The 14,197-nt window shown below is 44.2% G+C and overlaps 1 protein-coding gene across 1 annotated transcript in view; it reads left to right on the top strand.

Moving 5' to 3' along the window:
• LOC139764789 (uncharacterized) overlaps positions 1-14,197 on the top strand; it is an 821,726-nt gene that overhangs the window by 548,688 nt on the left and 258,841 nt on the right. The window contains exons 5-6 of the mRNA XM_071691681.1: positions 2,812-2,943; positions 12,204-12,320. Of these exons, the coding sequence (XP_071547782.1) occupies positions 2,812-2,943; positions 12,204-12,320 (249 nt within the window). The remainder of the gene's footprint in view (positions 1-2,811; positions 2,944-12,203; positions 12,321-14,197) is intronic.

The following is a 14,197-nucleotide window of genomic DNA, read 5'->3' as shown; positions in this document are numbered from 1 at the left end:
CGCACACATTCCCCTACAATACCTGCCAACAGACGGCACATCTAAACCCATGAACCTTATGACTCAGGCAACAGACCATCCTCGCTGCTGTGTCCAGCCCAACAGACCATCCTCACTGCTCTGTATACCCCTTCAGACCATCCTCACTGCTCTGTACACTCCTTCAGACCATCCTCACTGGTCTGTACACCCCATCAGACCATCCTCACTGCTCTGTACACCCCAACAGACCATCCTCACTGCTCTGTGCACCCCAACAGACCATCATCACTGCTCTGTACAAAACAACAAACCATCCTCTGCTCTGTACATTCCCTTCAGACCATCCTCTGCTCTGTACACAACAACAGACCATCCTCACTGCTGTGTACACCCCAACAGACCATCCTAACTGCTCTGTACAACCCAACAGACCATCATCACTGCTCTATAAAACCCAACAGACCATCCTCTGCTCTGTACACCCCAACAGACCATCCTCACTACTGTGTACAACCCCCAGCAACGAAAGTCGTCCCTCCTACACATCTCCATGATCAAGGTTTCAACGAACACCCGTAAACCTTTCCCCTCACCCCCGTCCCTCCTCCTCCTCCTCCGCCTCCTTCCGTCTCGGCTCCTCGCCTGTTCCCGCCCTGTTATATGCCTTCCCCTCCGCCCGTGTCCCCTCACGCCGCAGACACACCAGCTGGGGTAAGGGGGGGAATCTCTATTCTCTCACGCGTATTACTTCCCAAAGAGCTATAATTACTGTCCTCGCCAGCCTGTGATTGGTGGCGGCTCACTGCGGTGGCCCAGAAGGTGAGCTCTTTAAGGCAAGGTCTGGCCGTCGATTCTTAATCAGTAGTTGAATGAATGGCCGGCTGGAGTCTTATTTAGACTATATTTTTCCTACCCAGTTTTGACACACACACACACACACACACACACACACACACACACACGCAAGCCTTCGTGGTGTAGCGGTTGAAGTCACGCAAGAACCCGTCTAGGGTCAGACCTGCGTGGGTTCGAATCCTGGACGCGGCAGCAGGCCCACACCCAACCCAGGTGTTTGTCCTTCCCTAGGAGTTAGTAAATAGGTGCCTGGCTTAGACTGCGGTGTGTGTGCATGGTACGCATACAAGTTTAAGAGACGGAGCAACACGAGTGTAGTACTCTCTCCTCGTAGTACACGAGTTAGTAAACACACACACACACACACACACCTACACCTACACACACACACACACACACACCTACACACACACACACACACACACACACACCTCGGATATGATTCCCGATGCAAAGAGTTCTGAGCGTCACTCCAGCTCACAGAAGATCAAGACAGCAACAGACGGCAGGAGACACACTATTTTCCTGTGATGAATTCCTGTCTTGGAAACTCTGGAATGTGGACGATGACTACAATCTTGGAAGCAATAACATATGATTCCCTCAAGGCGAACTCGTTCCCCCATTAAGATCATTTATCCGTTCGTTAGCATAGATAAAGATCAAGATGATGTCTCGCGAGCATGATGGCGTACTGGCTTCAGCTCATGCAATCCTACTCTTCTTCTCCCTCCAAATGGCTCGGCTTTCTCAATACGATACATTCATCCTTCAGTACATGGAGTTCTCCTCCTCCTCCAAGCCAACCCCATGGGTTCCCTCTCATCTCGAACTGTCGGACCCAGCGCTCCGTACCTGTCACCCGAGCGTCCCATTCAAGACTCGCCACTTGGACTCCAGGTTCCAGACTTGTCACCTAAATCCCACATCGTCCCGGACCCGTCGCCAGACCCCCATCTCTCCGGACCTGTCGTCTGGGTGGCCAGCCTCGCACTCCTCATGTGTTGCCACCTCTGCCCCGGGGATGTCGCTTGCAGTCTTGACACAAGGACTGGCTGGATGTGTCGATGAATAGTTGGATAACTGATTGACTGGCTGGCTATCTGGCCGGTTGTATATATGGATTGTTGGTTGACTGAGTGACTGGTTATATGGCTGGATGGTTGATTGACTGAGCAGGTTGGCCAGCAAGCTGGCTGGTTGTGAGGATGGATGGTTGGTCGACTGGCTTGCTCGCCAGCTAGATCGTCTCTGTATAGATGGTTGTCTGTGCTGAATGACTGATGAGCTGATTTTTTGCTTTTTTTTTTTTTAGTTGGTTGCCTAATTCGTCAACTGGCTCGTTAGCTGGTTAACTGCCCAGTTGACTGGGCTAGTTGCTGACGGTTGGACTCTCGAAGTCCATAATGGATGATCTTGCGTTGCTAGTTTCTCTATCAAGTTTACCTTAATCAAATTTTTTTTCTGCTCATTAACGCACACGCATACACACAGATACATAGATTTACACAGACAAAGAAACGGAGAAACAACCGTAATTGCCTCCAGCATTTCTCTTTACATATTCATTTCTTGATATCAGATACTCAACCTAACCCTGCGGTTAGGTTAACCATACCGGCCACACGTGGAACACCACAAATTCTCTTGCCCAAGAGTTGTGGGTCTTGTATAGATGTAATGACCGTGTATTGTATATATACCATGACCGTGTATCTCCAGACCATATTTCACTTGCTTCTCGTATTTCCTTGCCCTTTCTTTTCGATTTTTTAAGGTATAGGAAATATTACCGGGAAAGTATATAGAATCGGCACTAATTATTTTCATCTTAATTATGTGTTTAACTCCCTTACTAGCTTTTAATAACTATTTTTATATATATTTTCAACTTATGCATATTTATGTGTAACGTCCAAGCCCATTTCCATGACGCACATTGTACTGCGTCCTGATCAGTTCTGGATCTTCCAGCTCCCGATGTGATGGACGCCATCCGTTGGTCGGGACGCCTCGACAAGACCTTCAAGTCCAACTACGAGTTGGACCCGACTCTCTCCTGGCAGTACTTCGGCTCTTCCAGCGGCTTCCTCAGGCAGTACCCTGGTAAGTGGCCCCAGGGGCTTGGTGCGAGAAAACGACTCATGACAAGATGTCGAAAATTGCTACTCGAGGACCTGACGCGCACCACTTTGACTTCTTGATATATATATATATATATATATATATATATATATATATATATATATATATATATATATATATATATATATATAAAAAGATGTTCTGGAAGGAGGTAAATAGGGTGCGTAAGACAAGGGAGCAAATGGGAACTTCAGTGAAGGGCGTAAATGGGGAGGTGATAACAAGTAGCGGTGATGTGAGAAGGAGATGGAATGAGTATTTTGAAGGTTTGTTGAATGTGTCTGATGACAGAGTGGCAGATATAGGGTGTTTTGGTCGAGGTGGTGTGCAAAGTGAGAGGGTTAGGGAAAATGATTTGGTAAACAGAGAAGAGGTAGTAAAAGCTTTGCGGAAGATGAAAGCCGGCAAGGCAGCAGGTTTGGATGGTATTGCAGTGGAATTTATTAAAAAGGGGGGTGACTGTATTGTTGACTGGTTGGTAAGGTTATTTAATGTATGTATGACTCATGGTGAGGTGCCTGAGGATTGGCGGAATGCGTGCATAGTGCCATTGTACAAAGGCAAAGGGGATAAGAGTGAGTGCTCAAATTACAGAGGTATAAGTTTGTTGAGTATTCCTGGTAAATTATATGGGAGGGTATTGATTGAGAGGGTGAAGGCATGTACAGAGCATCAGATTGGGGAAGAGCAGTGCGGTTTCAGAAGTGGTAGAGGATGTGTGGATCAGGTGTTTGCTTTGAAGAATGTATGTGAGAAATACTTAGAAAAGCAAATGGATTTGTATGTAGCATTTATGGATCTGGAGAAGGCATATGATAGAGTTGATAGAGATGCTCTGTGGAAGGTATTAAGAATATATGGTGTGGGAGGCAAGTTGTTAGAAGCAGTGAAAAGTTTTTATCGAGGATGTAAGGCATGTGTACGTGTAGGAAGAGAGGAAAGTGATTGGTTCTCAGTGAATGTAGGTTTGCGGCAGGGGTGTGTGATGTCTCCATGGTTGTTTAATTTGTTTATGGATGGGGTTGTTAGGGAGGTAAATGCAAGAGTCCTGGAAAGAGGGGCAAGTATGAAGTCTGTTGGGGATGAGAGAGCTTGGGAAGTGAGTCAGTTGTTGTTCGCTGATGATACAGCGCTGGTGGCTGATTCATGTGAGAAACTGCAGAAGCTGGTGACTGAGTTTGGTAAAGTGTGTGGAAGAAGAAAGTTAAGAGTAAATGTGAATAAGAGCAAGGTTATTAGGTACAGTAGGGGTGAGGGTCAAGTCAATTGGGAGGTGAGTTTGAATGGAGAAAAACTGGAGGAAGTGAAGTGTTTTAGATATCTGGGAGTGGATCTGTCAGCGGATGGAACCATGGAAGCGGAAGTGGATCATAGGGTGGGGGAGGGGGCGAAAATTTTGGGAGCCTTGAAAAATGTGTGGAAGTCGAGAACATTATCTCGGAAAGCAAAAATGGGTATGTTTGAAGGAATAGTGGTTCCAACAATGTTGTATGGTTGCGAGGCGTGGGCTATGGATAGAGTTGTGTGCAGGAGGATGGATGTGCTGGAAATGAGATGTTTGAGGACAATGTGTGGTGTGAGGTGGTTTGATCGAGTAAGTAACGTAAGGGTAAGAGAGATGTGTGGAAATAAAAAGAGCGTGGTTGAGAGAGCAGAAGAGGGTGTTTTGAAATGGTTTGGGCACATGGAGAGAATGAGTGAGGAAAGATTGACCAAGAGGATATATGTGTCGGAGGTGGAGGGAACGAGGAGAAGAGGGAGACCAAATTGGAGGTGGAAAGATGGAGTGAAAAAGATTTTGTGTGATCGGGGCCTGAACATGCAGGAGGGTGAAAGGAGGGCAAGGAATAGAGTGAATTGGAGCGATGTGGTATACAGGGGTTGACGTGCTGTCAGTGGATTGAATCAAGGCATGTGAAGCGTCTGGGGTAAACCATGGAAAGCTGTGTAGGTATGTATATTTGCGTGTGTGGACGTATGTACATGTGTATGGGGGGGGTTGGGCCATTTCTTTCGTCTGTTTCCTTGCGCTACCTCGCAAACGCGGGAGACAGCGACAAAGTATAAAAAAAAAAAAAAGAAAAAAAAAAAAATATATATATATATATATATATATATATATATATATATATATATATATATATATATATATATATATATATCCCGGGAATAGGGGAGAAAGAATACTTTCCACTCATTGACCGCGTGTCGTAGAAAGCGACTAAAAGGGACGGGAGCGGGGGGGCTAGAAACCCTCCCCTCCTTGTATTTATCTTTCTAAAATGGGAAACAGAAGGAGGAGTCACGCGTGGAGTTCTCATCGTCCTCGAAGGCTCAGATTGGGATTCCTAAATGTGTGTGAATATAACCAAGATGAGAAAAAAGATAGGTAGTATGTTTGAGGAAAGGAACCTGGATGTTTTGGCTCTGAGCGAAACGAAGCTCAAGGGTAAAGGGGAAGAGTGGTTTGGGAATGTCTTGGGAGTAAAGTCAGGGGTTAGTGAGAGGACAAGAGCAAAGGAAGGAGGAGCACTACTCCTGAAGCAGGAATTGTGGGAGTATGTGATAGAGTATAAGAAAGTAAATTATAGATTGATTTGGGTAAAACTGAATGTGGATGAAGAGAGATGGGTAATTATTAGTGCCTATGCACCTGGGCATGAGAAGAAAGATCGTTAAAGGCAAGTGTTTTAGGAGCAGCTTAGTGAGTGTGTTACCAGCTTTGATGCACGAAACCGGGTTATAGTGATGGGTGATTTGAATGCAAGGGTGAGTAATGTGGCAGTTGAGGGTATAATTGGTGTACATGGAGTGTTCAGTGTTGTAAATGGAAATGGTGAGGAGCTTGTAGATTTGTGTGCTGAAAAAGGACTTGTGATTGGGAATACCTGGTTTAAAAAGAGAGATATACATGATTATACGTATGTAAGTAGGGGAGATGGCCAGAGAGCGTTATTGGATTACGTGTTAATTGATAGGCGTGTGAAAGAAACTTTTGGATGTTAATGTGCTGAGAGGGGCTACTGGAGGGATGTCTGATCATTACCTTGTGGGGGCGAAGTTGAAGATTTGTAGAGGTTTTCAGAAAAGAAGACAGAAGTTGGGGTGAAGAGAGTGGTGAGATTAAGTGAGCTTGGAAAAAAGACTTGTGTGAGGAAGTACCAGGGGGATTGAGTGTAGAATGGGAAAAGGTGAGAGAAAATGACATAAGGGGAGTGGGAGAGGAATGGGATGTATTTAGGAAAGCAGAGATGGCTTGCGCAAAAGATGCCTGTGGTATGAGAAAGGTTGGAGGTAGGCAGATTAGAAAAGGTAGTGAGTGGTGGGATGAAGGAGTCAGATTGTTAGTGAGAGAGAAGAGAGAGGCATTTGGACGATTTTTGCAGGGAAGTAGTGCAAATGACTGGGAGATGTATAAAAGGAAGAAGCAGGAGGTCAAGAGAAAGGTTCAAGAGGTGAAAAAGAGGGCAAATGAGAATTGGGGTTAGGGAGTATCATTAGATTCAAGGAAGACTAAAGAGATGTTTTGGAAGGAGGTAAATAAAATGTGTAAGACAAGAGAATAAATGGGAACATCGGTGAAGGGGGCTAATAGGGAGGTAATGACAAATGGTGTTGAAGTGAGGAGATGGAGTGAGTGTTTTGAAGGTTTGTTGAATGTTTTAGATGATAGAGTGACAGATATAGGGTGTTTTAGTCGAGGTGGTGTGCGAAGTGACACGGTCAGGGAGAATGGTTTGGTAAACGGAGAATAGGTAGTGAAAGCTTTGCGGAAGATGAAAGCCGAGTAGGAAGATAGGAAAGTGATTGGTTCCCAGTGAATCTCGGTTTGCGGCAGAGGTGCGTGATATCTCCATAGTTGTTTAATTTGTTTATGGATGGGGTTGTTAGGGAGGTGAATGCAAGAGTTTTGGAGAGAGGGGCAAGTATGCACTCTGTTGTGGATGAAAGGGCTTGGGAAGCGAGTCAGTTGTTGTTCGCTGATTATACAGCGTTGGTGGCTGATTCGGGTGAGAAACTGAAAAAGTTGGTGACTAAGTTTGGTAAAATGTGTGAAAGAAGAAAGCTGATAGTAAATGTGAATAAGAGCAAGGTTATCAGGTTCAGTAGGGTTGAGGGACAAGTTAATTGGGAGGTAATTATGAATGGAGAAAAACTGGAAAAAGTGAAGTGTTTAAGATATCTGGGAGTGGATTTAGCAGCGGATGGAACCATGGAAGCGGAAGTGAGTCACAGGGTGGGGGAGGGGGCGAAGGTTTTGGGAGAGTTGAAGAATGTGTGGAAGGCGAGAACGTTATCTCGGAGAGCAAAAGTGGGTATGTTTAAAGGAATAGTGGTTCCAATAATGTTATATGGTTGCGAGGCATGGGCTATAGATAGGGTTGTGCGGAGAAGGGTGGATATGTTGGAAGTGACTTGTTTAAGGACAATATGTGGTGTGAGATGGTTTGATCGAGTAAGTAATGAAAGGGTAAGAGAGATGTGTGATAATATAAAGAGTGTGGTTGAGAGAGCAGAAGAGGGTGCATTGAAATGGTTTGGTCACATGAAGAGAATGAGTGAGGAAATTTTGACAAAGAGGATATATGTGTCAGAGGTGGAGGGAACGAGAAGTGGGAGACCAAATTGGAAGTGGAAGGATGGAGTGATAAAAATTTTGAGCGATTGCGGCCTGAACATACTGGAGAGTGAAAGGCGTGCAAGGAATAGTGTGAACTGGAACGATGTGGTATACCGGGGTCGACGTGCTGTGAATGGATTGAACCAGGGCATGTGAAGCATCTGGGGTAAACCATGAAAAATTTTGTGGGGCCTGGATGTGGAAAGGGAGCTGTGGTTTCGGCGAATTCACATGACAGCTAGAGACTTGAGTGTTAACGAATGTGGCCTTTGTTCTCTTTTCCTATCGCAACCTCGAGCGCGGGGGGAGGGGGATGCCATTTCATGTGTGGCGTGGTGGCGACGGTATTGGATGAAGGCAGCAAGTATGAATATTTACATATGTATGTATGTATATGTCTGTGTATGTATATGTATGTATAGGTTGAAACGTATGTGCGTGCGTGGGCGTTTATGTATGTGGGTGGGTTGGGCCATTCTTTTGTCTGTTTCCTTGCGCTGGCTCGCTAACGCGGGAAGTAGCGACAAAGTATAATATATATATATAATCAGAGACTGCACGAGTAGCTGAGGCCCTTGTCAAGGCTATCCCATCAACGCCATATGCATTTGAGCCAGGTACCCATTTTATCGACCAACTCCTAGGGGAGGATGAATAGCTGGGATGACTGTGGACCGACTGCTGCAACCAGGATTTGAACCTATGCGCTTGACCGTGGGCGGCCCGTGAATGCGTCACGGTCAGGAACGTAACTAGGATTGGGGAGTAAAAAGCGACTCATAGCGTCTGAAAAATATCCATTGATTCATCTCGTGAGAGAACGGATGGCAATATAGTTCCCTTGGTGACGAGAAGATTCCAGATCCTTACTGTGAGAAGACGCCGTGCCTCTGACGACGCGGAGGACCGGTGTTGTGTACTACAAATGAGATTCGCTACTTGTGCCTGAGGGGCCGTTACCGCTGCATGTGTCTTTCTGCCGTCAGATGTGTACGAGTCCTTGTAATGTATTGATGTTTGAGGAGGAACAGTCTTACGTAGAGATACCCAATGGGAGTCGAAGCGTAAAGCTACTGCAGACAGGACTCAACATCGAATATCCATAGTCAACCTGAACACCAGACAAACATAACAATTGAGATACTGTGGCGCTCGTTGCGTCAGCTCACTCTTTGTGCTCTCTCTCTCTCTCTCTCTCTCTCTCTCTCTCTCTCTCTCTCTCTCTCTCTCTCTCTCTCTCTCTCTCTCTCTCTCTCTCTCTCTTCTCTCTCTATTCGGCTGGTACGAGACACAGGACACCAGCGGTAGTTGTTTCGCTGATGCCCCCTGGGCAATCATTACCAGTGGAACATTGGCTTGAATGACCCTACCACCTCCCCGCCCCCGGACGCGTACACGAGACTCGGGCAACCTTCGCAAGCAAAGCAGAGTGACTCTTAAGTAATTGAACTTCGGCTGCAGACGTATCAACCTTAAAGACTCTTGACCCAGTAGACCCTCGTTGGGTGGACCCAACTACCTCATCCTCGGTGAGCGAACTCCACTGACTAAACCTGAAGGAGTGAACCTTTGCCGGATGAATCCCGGTGAAACCTTAACGAGCGAGACCGACTGATAGCACGGAGTCGACTGAACTCTCCTGAGAAGCCCCAGCTGAGGGCGCCCTCCCTCAGGGAGCTTGCAGAGGCTTAGGGAATCGAGTGCTTCTCCAAACTTCCACCTCCCGGGCCATCAAAGTGGAGCCACTGGTTCATTAGTCGGGGCGCAGCAGCTTCATTCACTTTTGCAAATTCTGGAAGTTGATTGCTATGCAAGGATGATTTTGAGTCTACACAGATATATATATATATATATATATATATATATATATATATATATATATATATATATATATATATATAAGTGCGGACGGACAGACAGACAGATGGACAAACACCTGCGTAATGCAGCGGTTAGAATTACTGGCCGTGAGTCATCACGGCGCCCAACCAAGATTGGGCCCGCATGGGTTCAAATAGTGGACACGATAGTCGGCCCACACCCAACCCAGGTGTTTATATAACCTTTCCTCAGGAATGGTCGACATTTGGATGCCTGGTTTAGATTGGTATGTGTATGTCTGCGTATACACACATACGAGTGTGTATACGAGTGGTACATATATACAAATTTTAGACACGGGGCAACTTGAGTGTAAATCAGTTGCCGTAAGACACACACACACGTTTAAGCGACTGATATTGTATATATTGTCAAATAAGTGTACTTAAACCTATCATATTGATAGATGGTCAGCCGATTTGTGTAAAAAAAGAAAAGACTTTCTGGGCTATATGTATGTTCGTGCGTTGGTTAGATAACAACGCCCTTCTGACCTTGCTTGCGGTGGTGATGGACGTCGAACGACGAGGTACTTGATCCAGGGGGATGTGGTAGCTCACCTGTAGTAACCTAACAGCAACCCGTGAATACCTTGTTATCTGACCCTAACTGAACATAGCAATGATCTCCACTGATCTCATCACTCACGTATGTCAGTGAATTTCACGGTAGCTTTTCCTCAGAGATGCGAATAGATCTGTATATTATATATTAAAAGGCTTATTTGGATTAATGGCCTCTATACCGTAATGGCTCTCATCTTGAGACTTGGTCTGGATGAGGCCTTTGATCTGGGATCAACCGCGAGCATACCTCGAACTCTGCAACCTCAGGACCTCTACACGGCGCCAGCATCTCTCACAAATTGATTTATATGTATTGATGTATGTATATACGAGTATTTATATATATATATATATATATATATATATATATATATATATATATATATATATATATATATATATATATATATATATATATATATATATGCTCAAATTACAGAGGTATAAGTTTGTTTAGTATTCCTGGCAAATTATATGGGAGGGTATTGATTGAGAGGGTGAAGGCATGTACAGAGCATCAGATTGGGGAAGAGCAGTGTGGTTTCAGAAGTGGTAGAGGATGTGTGGATCAGGTGTTTGCTTTGAAGAATGTATGTGAGAAATACTTAGAAAAGCAAATGGATTTGTATGTAGCATTTATGGATCTGGAGAAGGCATATGATAGAGTTGATAGAGATGCTCTGTGGAAGGTATTAAGAATATATGGTGTGGGAGGCAAGTTGTTAGAAGCAGTGAAAAGTTTTTATCGAGGATGTAAGGCATGTGTACGTGTAGGAAGAGAGGAAAGTGATTGGTTCTCAGTGAATCTAGGTTTGCGGCAGGGGTGTGTGATGTCTCCATGGTTGTTTAATTTGTTTATGGATGGGGTTGTTAGGGAGGTGAATGCAAGAGTTTTGGAAAGAGGGGCAAGTATGAAGTCTGTTGGGGATGAGAGAGCTTGGGAAGTGAGTCAGTTGTTGTTCGCTGATGATACAGCGCTGGTGGCTGATTCATGTGAGAAACTGCAGAAGCTGGTGACTGAGTTTGGTAAAGTGTGTGAAAGAAGAAAGTTAAGAGTAAATGTGAATAAGAGCAAGGTTATTAGGTACAGTAGGGTTGAGGGTCAATTCAATTGGGAGGTGAGTTTGAATGGAGAAAAACTGGAGGAAGTGAAGTGTTTTAGATATCTGGGAGTGGATCTGGCAGCGGATGGAACCATGGAAGCGGAAGTGGATCATAGGGTAGGGGAGGGGGCGAAAATTCTGGGAGCCTTGAAGAATGTGTGGAAGTCGAGAACATTATCTCGGAAAGCAAAAATGGGTATGTTTGAAGGAATAGTGGTTCCAACAATGTTGTATGGTTGCGAGGCGTGGACTATGGATAGAGTTGTGCGCAGGAGGATGGATGTGCTGGAAATGAGATGTTTGAGGACAATGTGTGGTTTGAGGTGGTTTGATCGAGTAAGTAACGTAAGGGTAAGAGAGATGTGTGGAAATAAAAAGAGCGTGGTTGAGAGAGCAGAAGAGGGTGTTTTGAAATGGTTTGGTCACATGGAGAGAATGAGTGAGGAAAGATTGACCAAGAGGATATATGTGTCGGAGGTGGAGGGAACGAGGAGAAGAGGGAGACCAAATTGGAGGTGGAAAGATGGAGTGAAAAAGATTTTGTGTGATCGGGGCCTGAACATGCAGGAGGGTGAAAGGAGGGCAAAGAATAGAGTGAATTGGAGCGATGTGGTATACCGGGGTTGACGTGCTGTCAGTGGATTGAATCAAGGCATGTGTATGGGGGTGGGTTGGGCCATTTCTTTCGTCTGTTTCCTTGCGCTACCTCGCAAACGCGGGAGACAGCGACAAAGCAAAAAAAAAAAAAAAAAGAATATATATATATATATATATATATATATATATATATATATATATATATATATATATATATATATATTAGTGGATTGTCTAACGATGTAATGACGAAAGATGTTCCAGATCGCATTTCCTTTTTCGTGTGACCTCGGTGCTCAGTATCCTACCATATCCAATGATCAACATTTTCCCTCCCTCTCCCACTCTACTCAGCAGTCTACCTCTCTCTCTCCCTCACTCTCTCAGTGCTTAAACTCTCGCTTTCTCTCCCCGTGCTTGGTGGTGACCATTCTCCCTTCCTGTCTCCCTCAGCGTCGCAGTGGGTGCTGGACGAGAAGGACCCAGACCTGTACGACGCCCGCCTCCGCTCATGGTACATCGAGGCGGCCAACAGCCCCAAGGACATGGTCATTCTTTTGGACGTCTCAGGTGAGGCCAACACCTCTCTCTCTCTCTCTCTCATATATATATATATATATATATATATATATATATATATATATATATATGTGTGTGTGTGTGTGTGTGTGTGTGTATATATATATATATATATATATATATATATATATATATATATATATATATATATATATATATATATATATATGTGTGTGTGTGTGTGTGTGTGTGTGTGTGTGTGTGTGTGTGTACACAAGTATGAGTGTGAGTCTGTGTCTGAATGTCTGTCTGTCCATGTAAACATAAAATTCTGGTGCTTTTGATACGATAACAGTATTTCATTTCCGTAAAGAATGTCATCTAATTTTTCCTTAGAGAGAACCTTTTTAGATAATAGTAATTATTTCCCTTAATGATAAGAATCAATTAACTTTTTCGTAGCAACATCGTTTAATACTTTATTTCCATGATTACACACACTAAATGGCTGGTATTGCAAACTACCAGGAGTTCAGGAAAAAAAAATAAAATGATTTTGGTGCAGTTTTAATTAAAATTATCTAAACCAATCTGAAAATATGGGATATAATATGTTCGTGATTGAATTTTGATTTTAAATTCTTTTAACCTCTGGAACACGACAGGACGATCCTTGAGCACGACGCCACGAACTTTGGGGCAATAAAGGGTCGTGCCGACGATGCGCATGGGTCGTATTGTCGCTCTTAAGGGGTCAGGACCTTCAGGGATTGCGCTTGTATTCAACACACATAATGCCAAGAACTCATCACCTCACAGATTACATTGTCGACATGTCGTTTCCTCATGTTTTACCAGTTGTAAGCCATATGTTAACATACCCGTATTACAACCCATGCTTATTGTGGTGGGAACTGATGTCCACCGTTCGTTGCTTCCATTATGTATAATGTTACTAGTGAGTGAAGCATTTCTTACGTCTTTCTCAAAGTAGACTACATATCCCATCTCCGCAAAGCAATTTCCGCCGCCATTGCTGTCTCCTTAGAAACCCTCGTTCGTTCTTGTCTGTCCAGTGTACTATGACTGCATTTGGTCCACTCCTCTTGTTGTCTATCCAGTGTTCTGTATCTGGCCAAGAGTTTTCCCAGCATTTATGCAACCTTCTATCCTCACGTTCTCCGTCCAGTCTTGTATTGTGTTTTGTCAAGGGTTTCCACTCCACGGGCAAACCCGCCTCCTCGTCGTCTAGCCACACACTAACAGTTCCGTGTTTAGCCAGAGTTTCTTGCATGTCGTCCCGCCACTTTCATGTCTTTTCATATACCTGTCAGCTGGGATTGTTTCACTTGTTGCTCTCTCCACCTTTCTTGGTCTGTGACTGCCTCTTGTTCCTCTGGTTCCTCTTCTGGATAGTTCACAGTCCCAGTTTCTCTTCATAGAATTTTTTTTTCATTATCTGCTGTAGTCTAGGTTGTCGTCTTTGATGTACAGTCGACACATTTGATCAGCGATGATGATGATGATGATGCTTTTATTGGTCTACCAACCAAAGGTTTACAAAGGAGTTGTGATAACTGTTTAACCTTTGTGTCTCATGGACTATAATTGATTTGAATGACAAATTGTAAACGAATCACTAAGGAATGAGACTGCTCATGTATAGCCTTCTTTCAACACCTTTTTACCCATTGATAGTTCATGATCTCATGTGTGAGGCACTGTAATTGAAAATTACCCCAGACCAATAAACAGAGACTTTATATCCTCCGAGTGTCGTCTGCAGATTAAACATCCTGCTCGAGAGTAGGATTGAGAATAGAACCGATGGTGTGATCAAACTGTTGTGAGAAACATTTCGTTAAATATTTCCTGTTGGCGTCTCTGCTTCACAGAGTAAACAGTGTATTTCTGTTAATTTTCATCTT

Source organism: Panulirus ornatus, chromosome 4 (genome assembly GCF_036320965.1).
Source record: "Panulirus ornatus isolate Po-2019 chromosome 4, ASM3632096v1, whole genome shotgun sequence".
Taxonomy (NCBI): Eukaryota; Metazoa; Arthropoda; class Malacostraca; order Decapoda; family Palinuridae; genus Panulirus; species Panulirus ornatus.
This window is presented reverse-complemented; position numbering and strand designations above follow the sequence as displayed.